Source organism: Phaenicophaeus curvirostris, chromosome 3, assembly GCF_032191515.1.
Source record: "Phaenicophaeus curvirostris isolate KB17595 chromosome 3, BPBGC_Pcur_1.0, whole genome shotgun sequence".
NCBI classification, from domain to species: domain Eukaryota; kingdom Metazoa; phylum Chordata; class Aves; order Cuculiformes; family Cuculidae; genus Phaenicophaeus; species Phaenicophaeus curvirostris.
The window spans coordinates 30,270,263-30,295,357 of NC_091394.1; the positions used below are offsets into that span (position 1 = coordinate 30,270,263).

General features: G+C 40.8%; 1 protein-coding gene across 2 annotated transcripts; it reads left to right on the forward strand.

The window, feature by feature from the left end:
* The first annotated feature begins 3,519 nt into the window (after positions 1–3,519).
* LOC138718873 (leukocyte elastase inhibitor-like) lies at positions 3,520–15,262 on the forward strand. Of its 2 annotated transcripts, none has more exons than XM_069853556.1 (8): positions 3,520–3,677; positions 8,343–8,527; positions 10,548–10,661; positions 11,031–11,162; positions 12,021–12,138; positions 12,777–12,919; positions 14,550–14,720; positions 14,845–15,262. In XM_069853556.1, the coding sequence occupies exons 2-8, from the start codon at positions 8,357–8,359 to the stop codon at positions 15,247–15,249; spliced, it is 1,254 nt and encodes a 417-aa protein (XP_069709657.1). In that variant the 5' UTR covers positions 3,520–3,677; positions 8,343–8,356; the 3' UTR covers positions 15,250–15,262. The 2 variants fall into 2 exon arrangements, with proteins under 2 accessions (XP_069709657.1, XP_069709656.1); XM_069853555.1 differs by lacking the exon at positions 3,520–3,677 and adding an exon at positions 7,482–7,573.
* Positions 15,263–25,095: the final 9,833 nt, after the last annotated feature.

The following is a 25,095-nucleotide window of genomic DNA, read 5'->3' on the forward strand; positions in this document are numbered from 1 at the left end:
CACCAGAGAATGGCACAGGGGTTTTGATTACTGACCTTTCCAACCCATGAGAAGCCTTTAGTCACAATGATTCAGTGGTTTTACCAGTTCCTGCTGTGGACCTTTAGTGGGATCTAACACATTTTAATGCCAGAGGGTTAACTGGAGTCATTGGTCCATATATTTGAAGGTACTGAAAGGGAGTAACTTCCACCAAAAATAGTGGGAAGTGAGACGCTGCAGACCTCTGGGCATCTTTGCTGATATGGATCAGGTGTTGTGATGTACAAATAGTAGTGAGAAGAAGAAAATCTAACTATTTTGCAGCCCATCCTGTCTGAGAAGGAATTGTCTGCAAAGATCTTTACCAGCTTAAGAACTTTAGCAATAGCTGAAAGACTGGGAAATGTTTCATACATTTCATCATTGTCTTATCTGTTTTGGAGGCTAAGTTAGGTCAGAGCTATCCATCGCTGCCATCACTGTAGTTTCTACTGGTTCTCCTGTAGGAGGTGGATTGGAATATTGCACATGGGGTCGATGGCTGAATAAGCAGCTGTGAGAGGAGTCCATACACAGACAAGATTCACCTACAGTCTGTACAGTTTGTGTTTGGGCACTGTCTCTTGGTCAGGTAGTTCCAGTTGTCCAGTGGGACAAATCACACTTATTGCTACATATGTGCTGCTCTGCTAGACTGATGAAAACCTCTAGCAGATTGCACTGTTCCTCTTTTTCTGCCTGAATGAGATTTCTGGAAGGAGAAAAGTCCAGACATCACTCTCTCAGCTTTATCAGGTTTTGAAAATATTCCATCACTGAAGTCAGTCTTCATTTAGTGGAAGTCATACTCTGTTTAAATGCTGATCAGAGCACTTAGCACATCTATACAAATTTAAGTAAGTATGTCTTCTCAGAGAGCTCCTTGTCGATACCTTTGCCAGAAGGGTTGTCCCATGAAAGCAGAGAGAAACACAGCCTCTGGGTGGGGCTCTCCTTTTTCCACCTACTGACTAATATCAAGGTACCACAGCCTATGCAAGGCAAGCAGATGTAGAGATACAAAGCTGCCTTAGTCTACAGAGTGCAAACCCATTTATTGATCATTTATAAACAGGGTAGCTTGACCATGAAAACCTCAGATCAGTATTTTACTTTTGCCTCTTCTCTCCACCCTTTCCAGTATGATTATCCATCTTGCAGCACACGAGGGAGAAGTAATGGTGAGATTCCTGCCGGTGTGAGGAACGCTGTTATGGTCTGTTGTTTGGTTCCACCCATGTTGGCCTCTGGGCCTTGAGCAAGAAATTGCATGGAAGGACATGGGAAAATGTGTGTGGGAGCTTGTGTATAGGAACACTTCTGTGCTGAAATGTGTTGGTTGCGATGGAGAAAGCGAATATTGTTGAGGACTTGCTTAGATCACCAAGCTGCTCCACCTCACCTTTCAACAGAACATTACAATGCAGTGATGGGTGACAGCTTTGATGGAAGCAAGCAAGCTGTGGCTGGCTTTTGCAGGCAGTTGCAAACCACAGTGTTATGTGTTTAGTCATCTCAACACTTGTTCAGCTGCACAAGCATTGCCTGCTTCCCGCTCTGAGCATTTTGCAGAAGGGATACATTTTAATGCCTTGTGATAGCAAAAGTTGTTTGTGGGGAAGAGCGGTTTGTGTTTGGAATGCCATGTGGAGCCAATTGGCCCCATGGAAAAGTAGTACAGTTTTGAAACCTGAATATCCTATCTCAAGGGCCTTGAAAAGACAGAATTTGCAAATACTTTGACGTTTCCTGAGGCAAAGCAGTTAAACTGATCTCAAGGAAGTTCTGAGGGAATATATGTACAGAGCAATAAAATAAATCAGTGGAGGAACAATGTTAACATAGGAGGGAGGGAGAAAACACAGAAACTAGAAGAAGAAAAGTCTTGAAACGTACTCAAAAATACTTGACTGCCACTGAAAAGAGGTTAGAGTCATGAAGGTAGAATAAGAAAAGATACACGGTAAGGTTATGTGCAGAAGTAGATTTAGAAAAGAAAATCAGATAAAGAGACAGAAAGAGCTGAGGAGGAAGACTATGGAACACAGAAACATGCAGGAAGTAAAACCAGAAGCAAAGAAGTGAGTGGCAAATGGAAGCAAGAAAAAAGTGAGGAAAATAATAGAAGTAACTTGTTTTGTGACTGTATCTTGCATTGCTTGCAAATCACTCTTTTCTGATGGGCACTGGAGCCTTGACAGCTGGACTAAGACCTTAGCAGAGGAACAGGGAACAACAAAGCTGGTGGGAGCCACACCTGAGGAAGAGTGTGGCCCAGCTTCAGCACTAGCAGGGAAGTGTGGGAAGGGCAAGATGGTGCTGAGAGACCTTCTTCTTCTTTAATCCTTTCCCACTCACCATGCCTGAGCCTTCACGTGTCCTCTGAATCCAAAGCCAGTTTTGTGCTTTGTAGGAAGAAAGAAGAGGTGAGAAAGGAAAGAAAAAAAATTTCAGGGTTGTGAAGCTGTTGTCTGAAGAGTCAGATTTGTTGCCTTGCGAGTGAATAGCCAGTCTCACGTGCCAAGTTGAGACGCTGTTTTTAGTACAGAGTTGTGCAAGTTTGGGTGCTTGATGGCTTTTCCATGAACCTTAGCACATTTGAGCCTCTGCGCTCCATTTATTACAAAAGTTACAGGCGATTGTTTCATACAAGTTTTCTATTACACATGCTCAGCAAGTAGGGAAACTGCTTCTGGAGGTGGGTTTCTTGCATTTGTTGGCCAAATTGGCAATCTTGATGGCAAGGCCTTATTCAATATGCCCTTCCTTGGTAAATTATGAATGCTTTGATCTTCTACTTTGTGGAATTTCTACTATTTCGTTTAATATTTGCACTCTTTTTGCAATAAAGTCACATACATCCCCAGAGGACTTAATTTTGATCCCTGAGTCCAGCTACCATAGCCCAGTGTGGTACCTTAGCTCCACATTGTGTTGGTGCAGCTCCATGCTTCCCATCTCATTATTTCCATCTCGCTTTATGTTGGAGATGTAACCTAAGTAATCAAACACTCCTTTTATTCTTAACTCGAACAATTTAAAAAAATACCTGCTGGCTGGGGATTCCTGTTACAGTTCAAGGAAATACTTTTTCCCCTCTCTAATTAAGCTCCTTCCATACACATGAAGCTGACTCCTTACCTGAAAGAGAGAGATGGCTGCAGGCAACATGAAGCTTACGCAGTTCCCATTCATTTGCTCTGTCTCTGCAGGCAAGCTCAGTTCCAGACTAGGCTTTGCTCAAACCTGGCATGAACCCTGAACACCCTTGGTCCAGGCCAGACTCTATCAGATTTTAATGGGACTACACACAGCAGTACAGCCGTGGATCTTGAGGCTTAATGCTTAGTTTTCCTGCTGAGGGTGACTTGGCTTTGCACTCAGGAGATGTTGCCAGCAGATATTGCCTGCCAAACCTGTTGGGCAGCTTTGAGAGGAATACTATAAACATTTTGCTAGATACACATTTCCTAGTCTTCTGCGGGGAACTTCATGTTGATGACATTTGCATTAAATTGCAACATGTTGTGCTATCATCAATAATTGGTTAGAGGCTGAACTTTCTCACGAGAGAGCTTTTTGTAATACAGTATTCACAAGAACATGTTCCAGAGCTCAGCTGTAGTGCTCTTCATTTAAACTCTTCAGGCAAGAAGGTAAACAATTTTTTTTTTTCCAACATAACTTGTTACTTTTTCTTGGCAGATCAAAAGTAGTCTGCAGACTGGTAAAGCAGACACAACGTTTATCGATGGGACAGAGGAGGAGATACCTTTACAGTCTGCAGGCAGAAAAGCACACTGCTTAAATCCAGGTGACACAAGAGCTCACAAAATGGGAGCTGGTCTTCAGTGAGATTTAGATGGGGAATTTGGGAACACACATCCAAAGCTATGAACCTAAAGATTATTGCCTAAACTTCACAGACTTTTGAATCTCAGATTTCCCCAGGACCTCTCTACCCACCCAGAAAGCTCTTAATTGCTGCAGAACAGATCAGCTCAGTGGCTTCTACCAAAAAGCAGATTCTATTCTGCCTAGATCTCCAGAAGGGCTGAGGGGCAGGCACTTCTACCCACTCTTGTAGAAATGGGCTTCATATGAAGTGATGGTGCTAATGACCTTGGCAAACTCACCCACAAAGTGGGAGATACAGGTTTATTTCCCTTCTTTCCTCAGGTTTTCATAGCACAAGAAAAAACCCATTGATATTTTCACCAGATGAGAGAGAAGGCGTGCAGTTCTTTGACTGGGTGCTTAAGCGTTTCCCCTGTACCCTAATTCATGCTGCCGGGGGATTGTTTATGCTCTTGAAACAAAGACTATATAAAATAGGAAGGGTGGAGTAGTATTTAGATTTTGGTTTGTTAGTGGGAAAGCTAGTCTTTGCTGCCAACTTATTAGCTCTTGGATTTGGCAACGATGTTTGGAAGCTTGCTGAGAAGCCTGTGCAGCTGCACCAGGCATAGCAATAAATTGCCACTGTACAGCCTGTGACAGGACAGTGTATATCCTTTTCTGTTCATGCAAAAATAATTATCCTAGAAAGGGGTAGAAAAGATACATCCTTGAGGTGCTGATGGAAAAGAATAAAATCAGTCAGTATAAGTCCTTTCTGGCATAAAAGTGACAGCCTGAGAGGCTGAGTTGTTTGGAAAATGGACTGTAAGATTTCCCTTGTAAAGTTATTGTATATTGAAATGTATTAGTCTTTTAGTTCTAGGCATGTTACTTTGGAAATGTTTTGTGTCAATGGGGATGATTAGAGTTTCTGTGTTGTAGGAAATTTCGTTTTTCTCGTGTGTTGTTTGTCCTTTTCATTCCAAATCAGCACAGAAACACTTGGAAATGTCTTTTTGCCTGATGGGTTGTGAAAAGTAAGAAAGTAACTTCTGGCAATCATTGAATTTTTTTATGTAGAGACAGCATTATCTGGCATATGCTCCTTTTCTAGGACAGACACAGGTAATTTCTTCCAATTCTGTTTTCCTTCATGTATGAGAAAAGAATGTGCATTAAAGCATGTTAATGTGAGCCAGGTGGAATAATTAAAGCATGAGATGGGAATTAACATGTGGCACCAAGGAAAACAGGTTCCTTCTTGCTTTACCTTGTACTAAACATAGGATTACCTTAAAAACAAGGCTATACCTCTCTTAGCCTCCCCACCTTATTTACTGCCTCCTCCTGTTGACTGCATAATATAATCTAATACACCTATTAATTATGATGGCTTTGAGCACAGCTTTTTATTCTCTGAGAGGTTTTGCCTTGATTTCACCTACCCTTAGCTGAAAACAAAATGTAAAGAGATAGCAGATCATAAATAGTTACAGAAAATGAGTGTTTATCATCTCACACAGCCACGGAAGTTGTCATCTTTACAAGATCTCTGGTATACACTGTTTTTTTCTGAAGGAAGCACTTTTCCTGGGTAGCTTCTTGCTCACCTATAACACTGCTAGTGATTTCCATCTGCCAGACTATGTTGAAAGCTACTGAACCATTATGCAAAGTATCTCCCTTCATCAGGTCTAAAGCCCCAATCCTGCTGGCTGTCTCTGCACTATTGCTGATATTCAGAGCAGACGATTTGACTAGTGCTGAGCAGCAGCTATGGTCTTCCTGGAACACTCATTTTAATCTTATATTTTCTTTCCTTATCACACCAAGCTCTTATAAAAGTAATGTTACCATTTGTTGTTCATGATGTAGTTATTCTCTGAACTCCACTGTCCTCGCAGTAACTCTGAAACTCTGACTGATTTTATGGTTACACATTTTACACACTTGGCTCTGTGGTGTGGAATCATTCATGTGCTTGTGCCTGCCCCAACATACATTGATGAAACCCTTTCATTCTACAGTGTTCTACCAGCCCACACCTCTCCTCCCTTGCTCTGGGTTTCCAGGATGGCTGTCTAACTAGTTCCCACTTACAAAACCACAGAGTTGGCTGTAACATTTGCACCTGGACATCACCCTGATGACAGCCTACTGATTTTTTCTAAAGGAGTGGCCACCTTGCTAAGCCATCCAGGCATTCACTTTTAAAACCTGTTCCCAGATCCTGGGCTCTCCCTGTAGGGTGGGGTGGAGGTACCTTCTTCCTGCTGAGGATGTTCATTAACTCTTTTTTATTCCTTGACTCGTTCTGAGGTCTGGGCACACCTTCAATATGCCTCATGACCTACATTCACCATGAATGATTTCACAGCTCCATTTCAGATCTTTCAAGCATTGCAGAGGTGGAGCAATACAAACTTCAGCACTAAAGAAGCACTGAGTTTTGTTTTCAGAAGGCTCTGTCTAGTAGGTAATGAAGGTGCAAGAAATGAGAAATTATTCAGTGTCTTTTTCTTGTGGTAAGATGACTATGCTGTTAAAAGAAAAATAGACACAAACAGCAGAGCTCAGAAAAGCTGTTCAAAAGGATTTAAGTAAATATTTAATTTGTTTGTTCAGAGAACCTTTTTGGGGTATTTCTCTTCTGTTTCACTCCATTTTTTATTAGATCTTCACGTGAAGTACTTCTGGACTTCAGAGTAAAACAAACATCCTGGTATGAGGCATATATGAACTTTTTCTTTCTGCAGAGCGTCAGTCACAAACGTGTTGAAGCATTGATTATTGCTGTACTTTTCAGGTTAGTCAAAAGGCAAGAAACGTCTACAGTTGCCACATATGGCACCTTCATATATTTAGCACCTTGACTTTTCAGCTATTCCAAGCCACTGCAGCAATCCGTCTTAGGCTGTTTTCCTGTGAGCTGAGTTAATTCCTATTTTTTTGGCACTTGCTGCAGGCTGAGATGGTTTGTGCAGACAAATGCTGCATCTCAGCTGAGCCACATCCCCTCTCTATGTTCTGGTAAATTCTAGCACCTGAACCTCATCTTCTCATGAAAAGTTTATGTCTGGCTTGTGGCTGAGCAAGCGACAGCCTTTTGGTGACGTAGGTTGGAGCTCTTCACATAACTTGGCCTTGCGGTCTGCAGCTGCTGGGCGGCACAGGGCTGAGAAAGGGCACTTGCAGTGGGAATAATCACCCAGCATGCCTTCACCCATCGTTTCAACGGACAGGAGCTCTGGCAGCTTGCTAGGGACCTGACCCACACCTGTCCCAGTGAAGGCTGAAAGCTGGAGCCATCCAGATGCACGCTGTGGAAGATGTGAGGGCCTTCTCTCCATACCATCCCCCTGAATAAAAGATCTTTCTGGATCGCAGGCCACAGCTGTACGTCTGCAAGCAGGCAGGAGTGTATGCTTTGTTTTTCACAAATTTTTCTGATGTTCTGTCTAAAATATCATCTGTTTGATGCTGAAAGTGATGTGAGAGGTTTTTTTGGGATATAATAATTCCAGAAAAGGTTGTGTGATCCCACTGCTATCTACACAACAGCTTTACAATTCCTCTCCTAAGGGACAGGAAGGGAGTTTCTAAACATCTTTTTTTTTTCTCAAATGGCCTCCTGCTTGCAAGGAGCAAGCTGAAACTTAGTCCCAACTTGTTCTTAGCAGAGTGGATTTAATGTAAATGACCCACGGGAAAGGTATCAGACTGTTGTGTTTCTAATACAAGAGAAAACAGTGACACTGACCTTGTCATATGATTGAGCATGAACTTAGAGACTTCTTTTCAGAGCTGTTGAGCTATTGCATTGTTTGGAAATTATAACTGTTTATCCTTCCTGAATCTGTGGCTCCAGGAAAACCCATGAGGTGGGAAAGAATCTATTTCAAACTGTTCGTGTCTCTATATGTGGTCCAGCCTCCATAGCTATTATTGACTCTTTTAATATGTATGAAAGCATTTAATTAATAGTGATTTTAGTTTTATAAACCTGTTGTTTGAAACCCTCATACCACAGCTGTGGTTACCAAACGTGTCTATATGCAAACATAGTTTCTGTCTCCAAGTTTCTGTCACTAATTGTATGTTGCTACAATAGGAAAGAGCTGATATAACTGTACGCACCAAACCAGTTTGGAGAAGGAAAATGTTAATCCACAGTTGACTGATCTCAATACCATGATCTGAAGTAAGGTACACCATGGAATAAGACAGAAAATTGGTCCTTTCTGGAAAAGTCACATATGCTGTGACCATGGGTCCTTTTTCAGATGTGCTGTGTCCTTGCCCCTACTCTGGAGTATGGACCAACAGATATGTGCAAGGCTAGCTGTTTCAAACACACAGAATTTAGTAAATTTATATATTTAGTAACTAACTATGGGACAATTTCAGGGTAGACAGATGCTTCGCAGTGTGATCTAGCTAAGCAACAAGCTGTGTTATATTTCCTTCTTTTGTGCTCCCAGGCAACAGCTGCTTCATGATGGCTTCCATTTCTAGATCAATTACTGAGTTTTGCCTTGATCTCTACAACAAGCTCAACAGAAATGCAGAGGACACAAACATTGTCTTCTCTCCAATGAGCATCTCTTTTGCCCTGGCCCTGGTCTATCTGGGAGCAAAAAACAACACTGCTGCTGAGATAGAAAAAGTAAGTATTAATGAAACCTGCAGCAATGCTTCCACGTTGCCTGCTGTTCTCTTAATTGAAATGTTTGGCATATTAGCACAGCACGTGTGCTAGGGTTTTGTAGGAAACAAGCATTACACGAGCACAGGTGCTACCTTCAAAGTTGTGCTTGGTACATTATGATTCCTGCCACCACTTACCATGATTTGACTAAAGCTCCCACCCAGACCCCGGCACATGGAGCAAAAGCTGAGTGAGGAGAGGTGATGCTCCACAGCGTGGCACTCTGGCCTTCTCCCAGCCTCTTGCTGGAATATCAGACTTTGTTTCAGAATTACAGACAGACTTTTTCTCTCATGGTTGGTAGGAGAGTCCTGAAAGCATGAGTCCGTGTGGGTAATGGGAAGAGTTTTGGAAACCTGAAATGATTGCACGTGAATGTCTGGAAACATTAGCTCACTTATCACAGCAATAAAGAGTGAAAATATGTCACCTGCAGAGCTCACAGTGACACAGGGAGACAGGGAAAGGGTGAAGAAGTCCACCCTTCTGATCACTGTGACTTTACTCCCCACAGTGCAAGTTCTGGTCTCTGTGATCTTTCTTCTCTTTTCATATTTGTGCCCATAAGCAGCAAAAGACCGCTAATCCTAAGGTATAGGTACTCGTCAGTAGCTGGCTCTGTATTGATAGATCTTCATCCATTATATCCTAACACTGCCATGTCCATGGTCTGGCTGCTGTCACCCACAGTGAAGTTAGACATGCCTTCCTCACAAGGTTACTAGGGTGTTGTGGGTTGACCTTGGCTGGTAGCTGCCAGCTGCCCACCCATCCACTCTTTCACCCCACCTCTTCAACAGGACAGAGGGAGAAAAGTTGAAAAAGCTTGTGGGTCAAGGTAAGCACTAGGAGATCACTCACCAGTCACAGCACAACAGACTTGACTCATTTTGGACTCAGGTCAAACCAGCTCTGTCAGGTCTGGCACAGCCCCCAGGTTACCATAACCTGGTGAAGGGGCTGGAGAACAAGTCTTATGAGGAGCGGCTGAGAGAGCTGGGGTTGTTTAGCCTGGAGAAGAGGAGGCTGAGGGGAGACCTCATTGCTCTCTACAACTACCCGAAAGGAGGTTGTGGACAGGAGGGTGCTGGCCTCTTCTCTCAAGTGATGGGGGACAGGACAAGAGGGAATGGCCTCAAGCTATGCCAGGGGTGGTTCAGGCTGAACACTAGGAAAAAAAATGTCATGGAAAGGGTCATTTGGCACTGGAACAGGCTGCCCAGGGAGGTGGTTGAGTCACCTTCCCTGGAGGTGTTTAAAGGACGGGTGGACGAGGTGCTGAGGGGCATGGTTTAGTGATTGATAGGAATGGTTGGACTCGATGATCGGATGGGTCTTTTCCAACCTGGTGATTCTGTGATTCTATAACCTTACCACCTAAACCCAATGCACAGGGACCCTTGCTTATCATAAAAAAACCCAATGGGGTTCCAGTATCCTCAGTAAAAAAGATGAAGTCTATGTGTGATGCAACATTATTATAATGGGTAAGCTGCTGGAAATTTTTCAGTGAGATATCTGCGCATTGGGAACAAGAAACTGTTTCCATTAGGTCCATTGTGGTTTTGATATATTTCCTAAGATAACAGAAAGATTAGGAATGATTGCAGAAGGTCAGTTTTGATGTTTTCAAAGAAAAACTTCTTTTTGTCTCTTTGCCCGAGACAACTTTTTATTTGGAAATTTAAGGTAACTGTAGCAATAAAAATGCAAATAAAATGTAAATATTTTGAGGTAGTGAAGAGCAGCGTTTTGGGGGACTAACTGCAAGTTCTTCTTGGCTTGCTGATATAAAAATGTGAATTTGAACATCAATATAGGAACAATTCCAAGTTTGTCTTTTCAGCGTGACTCAATCTGAGAAAATATCTTCCATAAATTTTTGCCATTTAGACAGGAAGGCACAGTGAATGTTCTAAACGAGAAAAACTCTTTTATCCCAGTTATAATTGCCATAATTTGGCATCTTAAACTGCAGGTGCTCCACGTTGGGGAAGCTGAAGGAAGAATTAGCCTTGGATCTGACCTTGAGAGAGTAGCTCCAGAAATGGAGCCAGAACAAAGCCGGAAAAGACGGTCATCCCTCTTACAGGTACGTCCACACATCCTTGGGTGGGTAGCTCAGGAACCTTTTCTTCACAGCTGGGCAGGTTACCAGGTAGAAAAAACTATAGTCTACCACTGGAGGGAGTCAAGGTCACACGCACAGTCTGCCTAATGCCCTAGGAAATGGCCAACATAGGGTGTTTCCTTATGAACGTCTAAGTCTTCCATGAAGTCAATAACAAAGCCTTCGGTGATTTCACCTGAAGGAGTACCAGGCTATCAAGGTTAGAGTATCTGGACTTAAAAATCAGTACAACAGGAATTAGACTGATAGCATAATCTAATTAGGATGCAAATTAGCAACCAAATCTGTATGGAGGAATTGTTATAATTGTCGTGTTTGTAATATTCCTAGTGTAATAAGGAAGGAGACCTTAACCATAAAGCATTCCAGGCACTGCTTTTACAACTACAAAACCTTGGTGAAAGCTATGTTTTAACCCTGGCCAACAACCTCTTCATACAACAAGGATTTGAACTCCGGCAGGTAAGTTACCTGTGTCTGCTACCTGCTGTGGCCCTGACCTCATGCTTCCCTGTAACTGTGAGCCCTGATAATGCGTCCCTCACATGTATTTTGGAGCATTTGATGTGCTTCTTGAAGCTGTATCACTCAGGGCTGATGGGAAAGAGACAAGAATGTCAGCTTCCAGTTGTTTTGTTTTGAAAAAAAACCACCCTATGGATATCAGTGGCTATGGAACAGAAAAAAAGCAGATATCTATTCACTTTTGGCATATGTTTACAGTCAGCCAGAGGTCTGACTACTGCCAAAAAATGGCCTGTTCAAGCTGTCTGTAAGCTACTTACTTCTGGGCTTACGAGTGGCACAACTGGGGCAGCAGTAAGCTTAGAGTGGGTTTATCACCTGAGATGTCATATAGTTTCATGCACAGAGCTCTTGTGCTGAGCTCCCTCCTTTCCACTGAATGACAGTTGTTTCCAGACTACCTACTACAGGTATCTTGATAGTCACATCTTTGCTTTGCTGTCAATTATTTCTGTTGAATGATTTGGATACTTTGGCATTAAACAGCACATCTTGCATCTTCTCTAATTTTTCACACCTATCGGCACTTCAGGTATGCTGTCCTTCATGGGAAGACTGTTATGGCTTTCTTTTTGCTTGTTCACTTTTTTGTCTATACAATAGAATAATTCTCTCTTCTTCAAAGATTCTCTCAATAAACTTCAGATAGTTGATGTTTCCAACATGAAATTTTGCCTCATGGAGTCAACAAATCCCTCACCATTTCTGAAATAGTTCTACACCATCGATTTCTTTCAAAAAAGAAAAGATGCTTAACAGATTTGGCCAATTGATAATCTTTATTTTGATTTACAGCAATTTCTAATGTGTGCTAAGGAACTGTATGGAGCAGTGCTGCAGACAGTGGACTTCCAACATGCTACAGAAGATGCCAGAATAAAAATTAACACTTGGGTTGAAAATGAGACACAAGGTAAAACAAAGTAAAACCATAGCCATACTGTCACTACGTTCTTCCACTGCTCTAAAAAAAAAAGAAATTCTGGAGTATGAAAAGCAAAGACTTGTTCATGTTTCTGGGTGTTCAGTCTTATACTGCTTAAAGATGATTTGTCTTCCCATCCATCTTGACATATTAGAGTAAGTTACCAAGTAAATTCTTTCAGAATTAAAGGTGTGTTTGTTGTCAAATACTTCTGTATTCCCACCCTTATGCCTGGCATGATAATTGCAATAATACCTATAAAGCTTGACCAGACAAACTGCTTCAGCCAAGAGCCACAAATGCAGAGACAGGACAGAAGGAGATGGAAACTGTGGGCTCCGTGGTGAGACTTGGAACCGCCTGGCGGTGAAGGGAGGATGACCAAGGACCTGGTTATATATAGATCAATGCTTGCAAATACGAGAGATGTGACCACCAGCAAGACTCACTGTCACAAGTGACAATCAGCCAGCTTTTGCCCTTAATATTGTCCCTGTCCTCAGAATAAACCAAGAACTGAATTTATATGTTTCTCCAATAATAAGTTCACAGACAAGTAACTGAGTCTCAGTCTGGAGTCTTAATGACAGCTAACAAATCCTTGTGTATCCCAAAATTTTCTTTAGGTAAAATCAAGGAACTCTTCCCTCCTGGTGTGATCGATACAAAGGCATTGCTGGTGCTGGCAAATGTAATCTACTTCAAAGCATCCTGGAAATACAAGTTTGAGGAACAAAAGACAGTACAGAGAGACTTTAAACTGAATCAGGTACATCTGTGTTCTTTGAATCTTAACATTATTTACCCTAGATACTGTGAGAAATGAAGCAAGCGTAACATAGAAGCACAATGTCCAGAGCTCAGCTGCCCTGTGGGTGTACTGTGTACTTAACGGGCCTCTCCTGTCGGGTAGAGGTGGCTGGAGAGTTTTTCACAGAATACTGTAATCTTCACCGAAAAGCGTGCAAGGCTTAGAATTCGCAACAACTCGGTTTTGCTTTGATGACTGGCAAGGCACAAGTGTTAGCCCTGATTAGCACTTTTGAACATAGTGGTCATTACAAAGAGTTGTCATTGATGACAGCAAACCTGAACGTCCCACTTCATATAGACTCCAAAGGGGTCATCCTGGCATTCATCTGTTCGATGCATTTTAACATTAGCTATGCATTTGAGAGGTTAAAATGGACCCAACAAACTACAAAAGTATAGTTGTAATTTGAAAAAGGAGAAATTCTTGTAGAGTATTTCCATTTATTTATAGTACCTGCAACACCTGAAACTTTATTTTAAATATATTTTAATTTTTAGCCTTTTTCTTTTTCTGCCAAAGGGATATCACCAAAGCCTTCATTGTTTAACTGAGGTATTGTAAATATTGTTGCAAAGTTTTTTCTTTAACAAGTACATTCCTCCGAGTACTGTATGTACCCTTTAAGACTAACAGATATTGTCAAAAAAGATAAGAAAAAACATTTATTTTCATTTAATTCAGTTTTGTCTTCTTTCCCCATGTTGTGCCAATATTCTATTAGTTTTCATCCATAACAAAAGAAAAAAAATCCACAAGATCTAAGTCTGATCATAAGCTGCAGAGCTTTGTATGGGTAAAGGTATCTTCTGAGTGTTCCTCATATATCAAAGGAAAAAGTTAGAGATACATGTATTCTAGTTATCATGTCACATTCCATTGTTAAGACACTGGTGAGGAGCTGTCATACTGATTACTTATATTTGAGACTTTAAAAATGTGGTTTTGAATACGGATATTGACAATGGTCTATAGCTGCGAATATTTGGTGCATTGCAGCAGCGGGAGAAACTGTAACTCACCATTTTCTTCTTATGCTCATCAATACTAACAGAATTTTTTTTCTGAAAATATGTCATCTACCAGAATTCTTTCACTGCTTTAGAAGTTAGCTAAGAAGATAGCTAACTGTAAAATGAAACTTGATCCTTTCAGCTTTCAAACAACCCCATCACAAAAAAAAAGGGAAGATAAGACCTAGAAGAGTATGCCTGAGAAAGGCTATGAAGACAGCCTGATTCTTGCAGTGCTATTTCTCCTTATGCCAGTCCAAGTTAAGACTTGCAAATCCAACCAGCATCAGCCTGTTTGGAAGTGCAACCCTATTAAGTAACTTCACTATCTGATCAGTTACAGGGAAAATGTTTTTGCTTTGTTTTGTTTTTTTCTTTCCAAAGAATTATCCCTTTATTCATTAAGACTGGCAAAGCTGATATTTTGTGTCATTGTAGATACAACAAAATAAAGAGAAATATTCAGCCTAACAACAATTTCTGCTGAAACTCTGAGTGCTGATATTAAACTTATAATGAGTTTAAATGTTAAGAGCTGCATTGCTTAAGCAACTGTGTAATCCTCTTTCTAACAGAATGAGAAAAAACCTGTGCAGATGATGTATCAGAAAGGCCGATTTAAATTAGGCTACATTGAGGAGATAAGTGCTCAAATCCTTGAACTCCCTTATGCTCAGGAGTCACTGAGCATGATCATCCTGCTGCCTGGTGACATGGCTGATGGATCTACCAGTGGGCTGGAGCAGGTAAGGCAGTACGTATCATGGACTATCGCTGAAAGTTGGTTGTCTGAATTAATGCTGTGTGAAGATCTAAATGCCTCAATGCTGCCCACCTATTTTAAACTCTTTCCCCATTCCCATCTTGTAGATTGAAAGCACAATGACCTATGAAAATTTAATCCTCTGGGCCTCTTCAGAACACATGTTTGAGACAACAGTGGAAGTATATCTCCCCCGATTCAAACTTGAAGGCACCTTTAATCTCAATGATGTATTGCAAGAGATGGGGATGACTGACATCTTCACAGAATCAAAAGCTGATCTTTCTGCAATGTCATTTGCAAAATATCTGGTGCTGTCAAGTGTTGTCCATAAGACGTATGTGGAAGTCAATGAGGAAGGCACCGTAGCAGCGGCTGGTACAGGAGCTGTCATTGTGAGGAGGTCTCTTCCTCTTACAGAGGAGTTCCTGGCTGACCACCCTTTCTTATTCTTTATTAGACACAATTCTACCAATACCATTCTTTTCTTTGGCAAACTCTGCTCACCTTAAAAGCAGGGTCATTTACAAACATCGTGAGAAACACCTGCATGAAAATCATAAACTGTATTTTCTCCCCAATGCATTCTTAATCCTTTGACAGCTAGCTTGTGTTTCAAAGTAATTACTGCAACCAGTTTAGCTGAATGCTCTGTCTCTAGGCTCCTTGTCTTGCAAACATTGATCTGAATCCGGAATAAGAGTAAATTTTGCCTTAACCTCCCTAGATATGAGTAGCAATTCGTTCCCTCTGTGTCCACATATGCTCATGTATTCCTTACGGTTCCCCAGCCTAGCCAGGTAGTGTGCAGTACAGCACCTGCTTTGGCTTGCAAAGGTGAATTTGATCTGCTGTAGTCTGAAGAGGGTTGTCTGCAACAGTTTTCAGGAACTGCCAGTAAAAGCAGAGCAACCCCGCACTGCATTTTTTTTATTCCTGGCCAGCTGGGTCCTGGTCAGCAGAGACGTGCTATAGAGTCACTCTTTGCTTATGTGTGTTTGCTAGCTGTACCAAATCCTTCCCACAGCGGAGATCTGATCTCAGTAATTCTCTTCCCTGTAGCAACTGTTCACAGCCAGGTAGGAAATATTTACTTACAGCAAATACAGCTGTGTACTATTAGCTGTACCACTTTTTTCCCCAGTAATGTGTACTGGATCTGTCTTTTTGCTAGTCTGCATTATATAAAGAGTTTAAACTTTTGGCTTCAGCTTTATTTATTTATTTAGATGTACGCCAACATCTAAAATGTCATCTCACCAATTGGAAGAATGATGTGACATGTACTCCTTTCACAAGCCTTGGATCTTTATTTGTGAGAGTTTTTATTAGTGGCACTGTTTTTTATAATAATAACAGTAGAAATAGTCAGGAAAAAGGGCAGCATTTTGCCCTCATGGACACCTCTAGAAAGGTTGATTGCAGCAGTAATTATGCATACAGAAGGGCAGGTATCGGGCTGTCTTTTTACTGGGCTTTTTATGCATTAACTTTTGAAATAAAAGTTCATAAGACGGTTCCGGTCAGAAAGGACCCCTGGAGATCACCTTGTCCACCTCTCTTGTCCAAGCAGGGCCACCTATAGCCAGTTGCCCAAAACTACGTCCAGATGGCTTTTGAGTGTCTGCACGGACAGAGACTCCATTGCTTCTCTGGACAGCCTCTCCTAAGTCCTCTTTTAAATCCTCAATTGACTCTAGAGAGAACCTTGTATGCGTGATATCTGCGGGAACAGGATACAAATCCAAACATTTCTGAAGATGTTTTTTTACATACTAAAGAAGGCTGCCTTTTACATGAGGATAAATCAAGTGGTTTCAGTCTCAAGTAACAGTAGGAAAATGGTCTAAAGAACCCCATTGAAGTTACTGATGTGAATAATTCTAGCCATGAACTTCTGAGGAACCTGTTCTCTTCCTTGCATGCTGCTGTCTAGCAAACTTCAACATATATGATGCATCATAAAGACAGGGCTCTCTCCATCCTCTGAGAAATGAAGAAATGTTTTCTAAAGGGCAGTGTAAATCATGGAAATCACAGTTAAACATAACCTGGTGAGGTTTGTAGTCTGAATGAGAAAAATAAAACTTACCATTTACAGAGAGACATAACTGTTTATTTTCTCATTTAACATAGTATCTTCCTCAGAGGATTCTGTATGAGGTTTAACACATTATCATTTGCAACATGCTTTATGACCCATAAAAAGGGAAACATACATTAGCCATTCACCTTATAATTGGGTGCAAAGCACCCTAATGTTCTCCATGTTTCCTGTCTGGAGGCTGGCAGCCCAAATTGTCTCTTATGTGACATAAAGCTGTCATCATACAGCATTTACATTCCTCGGGGAAGTTCTGAGCATTGAAACCTTAAAACCCCACAACTTTCTGAAGAGTCAAGGATGAGTTTTCCTGTGGTGAAGTCACAAATGCCACAGGGAAAAAAACCTCTTCCGTTTATTCCCATCCTTTCTCAGAAATGAGTGTACAGTCTCCAACCCCAAGCATATCCTTTTTCGGCACCCTTGAGGTAAAACAGGAGTTTATGATGACACAGAGGGTTAGCAGGGGGATGGATCTGCACTTGCTACCAGTGAAGAAAGCAGAAGCTTACACGTGAAAGTGAAAGAAATAGAGGGAGAGGTGTGCAATAAATATCTCCATTTAGCACTGACTGGGCCATTCCTCTGCTTCCAGAGCACAGAAGTAATGAAGTGATGTGGTGAGCCCTGCATGGTGTAAGCAGTGTGAAGGGCCACTTCTGTACGTGTATATAGCAGTGGTTTTACTACTGCCACAATCTCATGAACTTTGAAAATAAAATTAATGCCATGAAGGAGAAGTACAAATGTTTATGCAACATAGATTTTTTTTTTTTAATTTTATTTTTGCCCCTTGCGGTGAACTCTGCCAAAGGGAGTGTCTCTCTCTACCAGCTTCCATCCATGCAAACAAGGTCCAATGCTTCTTCTCTCCCCACAGCTCGCAGCTCGCCAGGGGAGCAGGCACGCACTTTGCAAATAGCAAGGTGTTTGTTGCCCTGCCCTGAGACCCCAGGCTTGGACTAGATGATCTTAAAAGGTTCCTCCCAACTCAAATCCTCTTTATGGTTCTGTGTCTCACACACTGTTTAGCTGGATTTGACCAACTCCACTCAGCTCTGTTCAGTTACTGATTTACAGCTGGTCTAACTAGTTTAGAGTAACCATGTTACATCACAAAATATCCAGCTTTCATATCCCACATTACACTTACTGACCAGTGTAGAACCTGTCTTGCTTTCTATTCCCACCTGGAAGTGGAAGTGGGAGAAACTCAACTAAGATTGGGTTAATGGTTATTGGCAAAATATGTAGCTTTTAAGCTGTGAGGTGAAGAAATGCTACTTTTTCAGTGTTTGTGGCCTGAGACTAGATTTAGAGACATAATCAATGTTGAAAGTTCACTTTCACGATATCACTTTTAATGTTTGTGTCAGGGGGAGCAAAGAAACCCCTGTAGTGATGTGTTGCCTGTCCATGGAAAGCTGGCAGCATCTCCTTTGTCCTCGGATGTGCCATGCCTCTGTGTTGTTCCCGGGAAAAGCTGAATATTACTTTCTTCCCTTTTTTTCTCTCCTACTGCAAGCATCATTTGTAGACACATAGTCTAACACATTGCATGTAATGAGTTCATGTGGTTTTCCAAAGCTTAATACATTTACAGCAATGAACCATATAGATTGGAAGCCATTTTAACTGTAGTAGTCCTGTTAAACTGGTAGTTTCATGAACTGTATAGTATGGCACCAATGAAGGTATTCGAAGTATTTAATTGGTCTGGCTTTTTGAATCCTCAGCTCAATGCTTTTGAACATCTTGCCACATGTCTTGCCCATGAACTAAAAGCACGTGTAGATGTAATTTACCACCACCAGGAATTTAAATGTTCTCCACCTGCATTTATCTGACTTGCCATTCTAAAAATAAAAATGGATGCCAAAGGTGGTGTTTTTCTTTTTCAGTATAATTGAGAAAACTTTCAAAGATAACTCTTCCAAAAAGCTCTGGTGTTTGATAAGTGCCTGAAAGAAAATCACACTCCTTCAAGCCCATAAGACATTTGGCCTTAAGGGAGATTGTTCTCAGTCTGTAATCTCTCATCTGCCAGTTCTATAGCCCTCTGCCTGATGAGTGGGAAGTAATGTTACTAAATAGTAGAGGGGCAACCACTGAGGGGAAAGCTTTTCTCAGTCTGGAGTTACATAACGGATGAAAGTCACTCTGAAGTACCATATCCTCCAAATCGTATTTTCAGTATATATTAATCTCATATGCATACTGGGGTGAACTGAATGTGACTAGAATAGAGTTAATTTTCTTCATAGCAGCCTATATGGTGGTCTTTTGGATTTCTGGCTAAAAGAGTGTTGACTGATAATGCTAATATTTTGGCTATTGCCTGCACAGTGTTGAGGCTTTCTCTTTTCTCACTCTGCCCCTGTCCCTAGCAAGTGAGTTGGAGGTGGACAAGAAGCTACGAAGAACGTAGCAAGCATAGCTGACCTGAATTGGTCAAAGTGATGTTCCATACTATATAACATCATGTCAGCAATAAAAATTGGACTGGAATAGAGAAGAAGAAGGTGGTGGGGTGGTGTTTTTTTGCTTCCTGAGTGTCTGTTTCTCAGAGACTGGCTGGGCATCAGTCTGCTTCTGTGAAATGGTGAACTTCTGCACTGTTTGTTTACTCGTTCCTTTACCTATTAAACTGCCTTTATCTCCTCTCACAATCTTTACCCCTTTTGCTCTTCCTAATCCTCTCCCCGATCCCTTTAGGGATGGAAGGAAATGAGCAAGTGGTTATGTGGGCACTTGGCTGTTGGCTGAGTTCGACCTAAAGCACAGGGTTTAGCTGCAGTTTTCCAAATGTGGTAATATAAAGGGAAGTGTTTTAAAACAGCAAACAAGTGGCAATACTTTTTGGTTTATTTTTCTTGCATGACATCCATAGGTTTTAATACCCATTTTACAATATACTGTGAAATAGTGAGTTGAGTGTTTTTTGTGCCTACACCCACTTCAGGTAAGGCCTTGTATCATTAAATTTGTCTTTACTAATTTTCAGTGGTAAGAATTGTTAAGTGTATATATGCAGTTCTCTCAGTTTGCTTCTGCATAGCAAAGCTCATTTTCTGTGTGTACAAGAGTGAGTGAAGTACTGCAGTACTCATAGTTTGTATGGAATGTTAGTATCTCCAAAGTCTGCAAACCCGTGGGCCTGATTGTTGATATTCATAACTGGGACAGAGACTGGAACTATACTGTGGAATTAAATTGGGTCCAATTCTGTTCTCTTCTGCCTATAAATTTTTTCTGCCCTTACACAGTATAGGTTTATAAGCTATTAAAACATCAGTGAACTGATATTGAGGAATTATGGTAGATATTAACCCATGCCTGAGAAAAGAATTCAAACCCTAGTCTCCAGCTGAGTTGCTCAGTCACTTGTGCATAGCAGGAAGAAAAAAGGGCCATCAGGAAGTCTCTGTTTAGAAATGAACCCACATTGCTGTGTCTCTCCATGTAGCACAAAGGCACACAAAAGGGGAATATATTTATGGCACATCCTGTAGCTGGTTACCAAATACAGGGCAAATAAATGAACCGTGTCTTAAATATATAGTAAGCTGCAGCTCTGTGAATGAAGATACTTGGTTGCAGTCTTTCCCTGCTCTCAAATGAGAAGGCTTGCTGGCATGATCAGAGCTTTGAAGAGAGTCCACAAACATTTGATGTTGTTCTAGCTCCTGCTTACCTCCTGTGTGTTAGTGCCAGAGTTTACTTTGTACAAGATGGAGGTTTAGAAAAAGGGTCAAATGGTGCTTTCCACCCATAGCAGCAGTGGGTGTGTGTGCTGCTGTACCACAAGGACACTCTTCCACTGGCCCATAATTAGGTAGTTGGGTGGGAAGTGTTGTGTCATGTTTTTCCAGACACCCTTAATGTCCCTTCATAAGCATTTTGTAGTTAGAGATCTGCTGTTATCTGAAAGAGCATGAGACACTTCTGTGAGTGTATAGATTTCATATGGGTGTCCCAGGTCAAATACTGAAGCTACTGAACATCACCTTCTGTCAAGACATTGTTGTTCACATCCAACAACCTTGCAAGACCAAAAGAGCAGGGACTATTTTGCCTGTTCTGCATGAAATAATTGTTCATAGAAGGAAATTTTTTTACTATCAATTTTTATTTAGTATCTTATTCTGTGTAGTAAACGTATCTTGGTTTTATGAAGGTTGTTGTTAAGTGATACTGGTCACAGGTTCTAAATCAGATTACATATAAATGTTTACAAACACCTGGGACACAGTGTATAGTACTTACAAGGTGATTACTTGGGTTATGGGCAGGTCAGAAATTAAGAGGCTATTGGATTTTATCCAGGACTGTATGAGAACGACAACTTTATTGATGATAAAAAAAAAATAAGTACGACTTACAGAAAGTAGAAATGTGGAGAGATGCAGAGAACTTTATTTTTGGGACAGTTCAGTAGTCCTTGGATACCTCAGATACGTAGAAGGGAATTTGAATTGCAGATTGATGAAATCATACAGTATACAGCTTCCACATCAGGATGAGGAAAACATACCATTTGCACATCCACATTATTCTGTGGCCTGAAGAAGAGCCTTTTTCCATGGGAACGAATTCTCTTTTCGCACCTCCTCTTGAGCTGAATCAGTTTACACTGGCTGAAAATTTGACCCTGCATTTTCAAATTACACACCTGCCAGTTCTTCACAGGTCTTGGCAGCTTGGGAAGTGTATTTCCAAATTTTATTTGTTTTCAGAAACTCAGTTGCTTGCAGTATGTGCACAATATTGGCTATCACTAACACTTTGCTTCTGGACAGCAGTACATCTGACTTCACTAGCTGTAGGGATTGGCAAGAACATCCCCACACTAACTTTTATGCTAATAACGTTAGACTACCAAGAAACTGCATAATTTAACTAGTTATGGAAATCATACCACAAGGATGGCGACAAGAGTGAGGAAGAGTAATTACATTTAACATCCAGTTTGATGGCCAAAAGCAATACCTTTCTTCTCAGAATACTGAAAATTATATAGTGCTCTACTGCTGACCAGCCCTGAAGGGTGTTTCAGGTTTCCAAGTCCATAATTTCTTGAAGAAGCTCAGTAGCTAACAATACCCACAGTGTTTTGGGTACTGTGATTAGTGCAGTAATAAGTTCTTGGTCATGAGTACGTCTACAATAATTATCTTTTAAGACCAGGGAGACACTCCCAAACACTGCACCTTGTGCAAAGAATAAATTGACTAATAAGTATTGACATGATGTGGCTGGTACCATATGTCAAAGTTAAAAGATTCCTGGATGAAACTGTTCTAATTTACAACCAGGATGATTTAGGACAGAGGTGAGCTAAAACTGCAGGGATAAGGAAACACTGAAACATAACAGAGGTTTGGAAACTGTTTGTCTAGAAGCTCCTAAAACCAGGTTCTACAAACCCCTATCAACTGTAATCTAGAAATCTTTGATCTTGCTTTAGGGCAGCACTTAAACCATCTCAAGACTCCTTCCAGCCACATGTTTCTGTCATTTCCCATCAAAGCTAACTAATGACTACATGGAGTTGCGAAAGAACAACAGAGATTTGCTCAATGTATCTATTCAGAGTTATTACAAGATGTATAAATTCTTGTGGTGATCCCCATTTCTCTGAAGATATACCTTGTTCTGTGTAATTACCTATTCCTTTATCAGTGATAAAACAATAAATGCTTGTGATGAGAGTTCATCACTCCGCAGTATCCCTGATAACATTGAAAAAATCTTGAATGTTCTAAGAAGAAATGCTTAAGTGATAAAACCCAAGGAATTTCCTTTTCACAAGTGCATAAACATGCCTAATTCCTGTTTCCTTCACTCAAAGCATCACCAAGACCATCAGCATTATCATAGACAAGTTTCATTTTGAATTTGTGCTCTGGGTTTTTGTCATTTTCTGGGTACCAGAATGACTAGTTTGGAGGATTATCAGCACCTCAGTAATGAAGTAAGAAGAAGTGATGTCCGGAGAGACCACTGCAGTATCATCTATTGACCGTTGCCTAGATTGGAATGCCAAAATCCTGATGTTTCATCTCAGCAGAATTTTCATACATGCATACATTTCATTGTTAAAAAAGATTTAATTTCCATTTCCTCCAAGAAAATAGATGTGTGAAAATTCAAACAGGAAAAGAAATAAACTCAAGAGTGTATTACAGATGATATGAAATTGCCTTCAGAGCTTCCTAAATACCAGAGAAGCCTAGTGTATGATTGGGTTGATATGTAAGTGTACTTACAAAACAGTGTTGTAAGTGTTTGAGCTTGCATACGCTCACACAAATACTTGTCCATCCACCCACCATATCAACCTAAATGTGAATTAAGTGTTTTTTCAGGAAAATAACCCCAGAAACATACTATTACTCATACTTAGGTTACTCTGTGCCTTCTGCCTATGCCTTGTCGAAGCAATATAAGGCAAGGACTGAACTTTCTCAGAGTCACTGGTAAAAATGGAGAGTAATTAGAAGATCTGGGGTAAACTTAGCTGACATGTCAACATCTGGGTAAAACTCATCCAGCTTTCCTGTAAACTCATCTGAAGAATGCAAGGGTTTCAAAGAAGACCATATGGACAGGAATAGCGTCCCTCTGTTTTGCCCCTTGTGCCACAAATACCTTCCCAGCCAGCAGTAAAAATATCACAATGCCAGTAACCCACAATAGAGGAACAGGGCTCTCATATTTCCATCAGGAACACCTAAGGAAATGCAGATAATACATGGGCACCCCCTAACTCCAATTTCTCAATGGGAAGTGTAGCATCCCAGGCATATTGGTTTGTCTGCACATGCTGCGTGGTTGATAGGAATGCTCTTTATCTGTGCTACATCACTGCAACAACTAGAGTGCTCAGCTGCAGCATAGCCAGTGCACACGCTCTGCACAGTTGTGCTGTGCATGTACCATGCCCGCTCTTCTAGGATGTCATGCAAATGAAAGCAAGCTCCTGGTTGTCCAAGCTGTTGGATATTCAACAAACTCTGTAACAAATGGCTGAATTCCTCTCCTCCATTAAGGACAAAATTTCCAGATGAAGAAGAGAACAGGTAGGGAAAAATCCCTGGAAGAGTTCTTTAAGAAAGAAGTCTTCAGAAGCACACAGCTGGAGCAGGAAAAGGGTATTGACCTACTTCCACTCTGGGACCACTGCCTCATGTCACAATTGGCCTATTAGGTACTTTTATATTTTGAATTTTTCTTTCCTCTGCTACTACGCTAACTGTAGAGGCTTTAAGAGTTAATTTCTATTATGGAAACATATGTGTTTCCACTTGGTAGTGTTGTTTCTGACAGTAACACACATCAAATTTTGTAGAATTTATTTTTTTTTGCTGGTAAAACCCCAGAAAAGTCCTTTTTTTAATAACTAGGTAATTTTTTTTTTTTACTTCTTATTACGCACTTATAATTGTGACTTTTTTCTGACTTCCTGGGGATAAGGAAAAAGTCCAGATTCCACAAAAGGTTCCCTGATTATACTAACTGCTTGCAACAGACAGGAATGTGATTCATCATGAATGAATATTATGCTGCCACTGGGAGTGGCAATGGCATTATATCCCAGTGCTCCAGAAGCCCTGTCATCAAGCTGAAGAGTCCAGTTGACACCGTCAGTCCTGAGGAGAAGGTAAATATCTCACTGACCTTTAATTCTAACATTTAAATTACAAATCACATAACTATGAAAGCTGTAAAGACTGATACGTGCTTTAGTGATGCAGATATCTGCTTAACACATATAAACTGTATTTAACTTATATTGAGGAAGTGAGAATATTTTCAAGACCTGTGCAATGTTTTGGATAGCATTGAAATGTATGGGCTATGTGATGAAGCTGTGCTTAACTTATACAATGGCTTTACTTTTTTTCTTCTCCTCAAAAATTAAAAGCAAACCTTTTCCCACTTCTGCATGACACAGACTGGTAGTGTATGAGAACCTAATCTTTCTACACCATTATTAATTAAAATGGTATTATAAATGTTTATATGGATAATTGTATTCTTCTTGTGTAATGGGGGAGGAGTATATTTCACATCTGTGAGGAAAGTTATTCAGACTCAGTAGGAATCAAAACAAAAGGGACTTAGAATAGCTGGAAAGTCTGAAATTCCAAGCTGACTTTCTAATGGATCAGATGCCTCTACATAACTTTACTGCATGAAGACACTGGGAAAAGGCTTTCATTAGAAAGGAACTCTGTCCTAAGCAGATGTG

Excerpts from the sequence above, each read along its gene's own strand:
- LOC138718873 (XM_069853555.1), top strand. Across the intron at positions 12,139-12,776 it reads GGTTGAAAATGAGACACAAG|GTAAAATCAAGGAACTCTTC; the intron begins GTAAAACAAAGT and ends AATTTTCTTTAG. Across the intron at positions 12,920-14,549 it reads GAGACTTTAAACTGAATCAG|AATGAGAAAAAACCTGTGCA; the intron begins GTACATCTGTGT and ends TCTTTCTAACAG.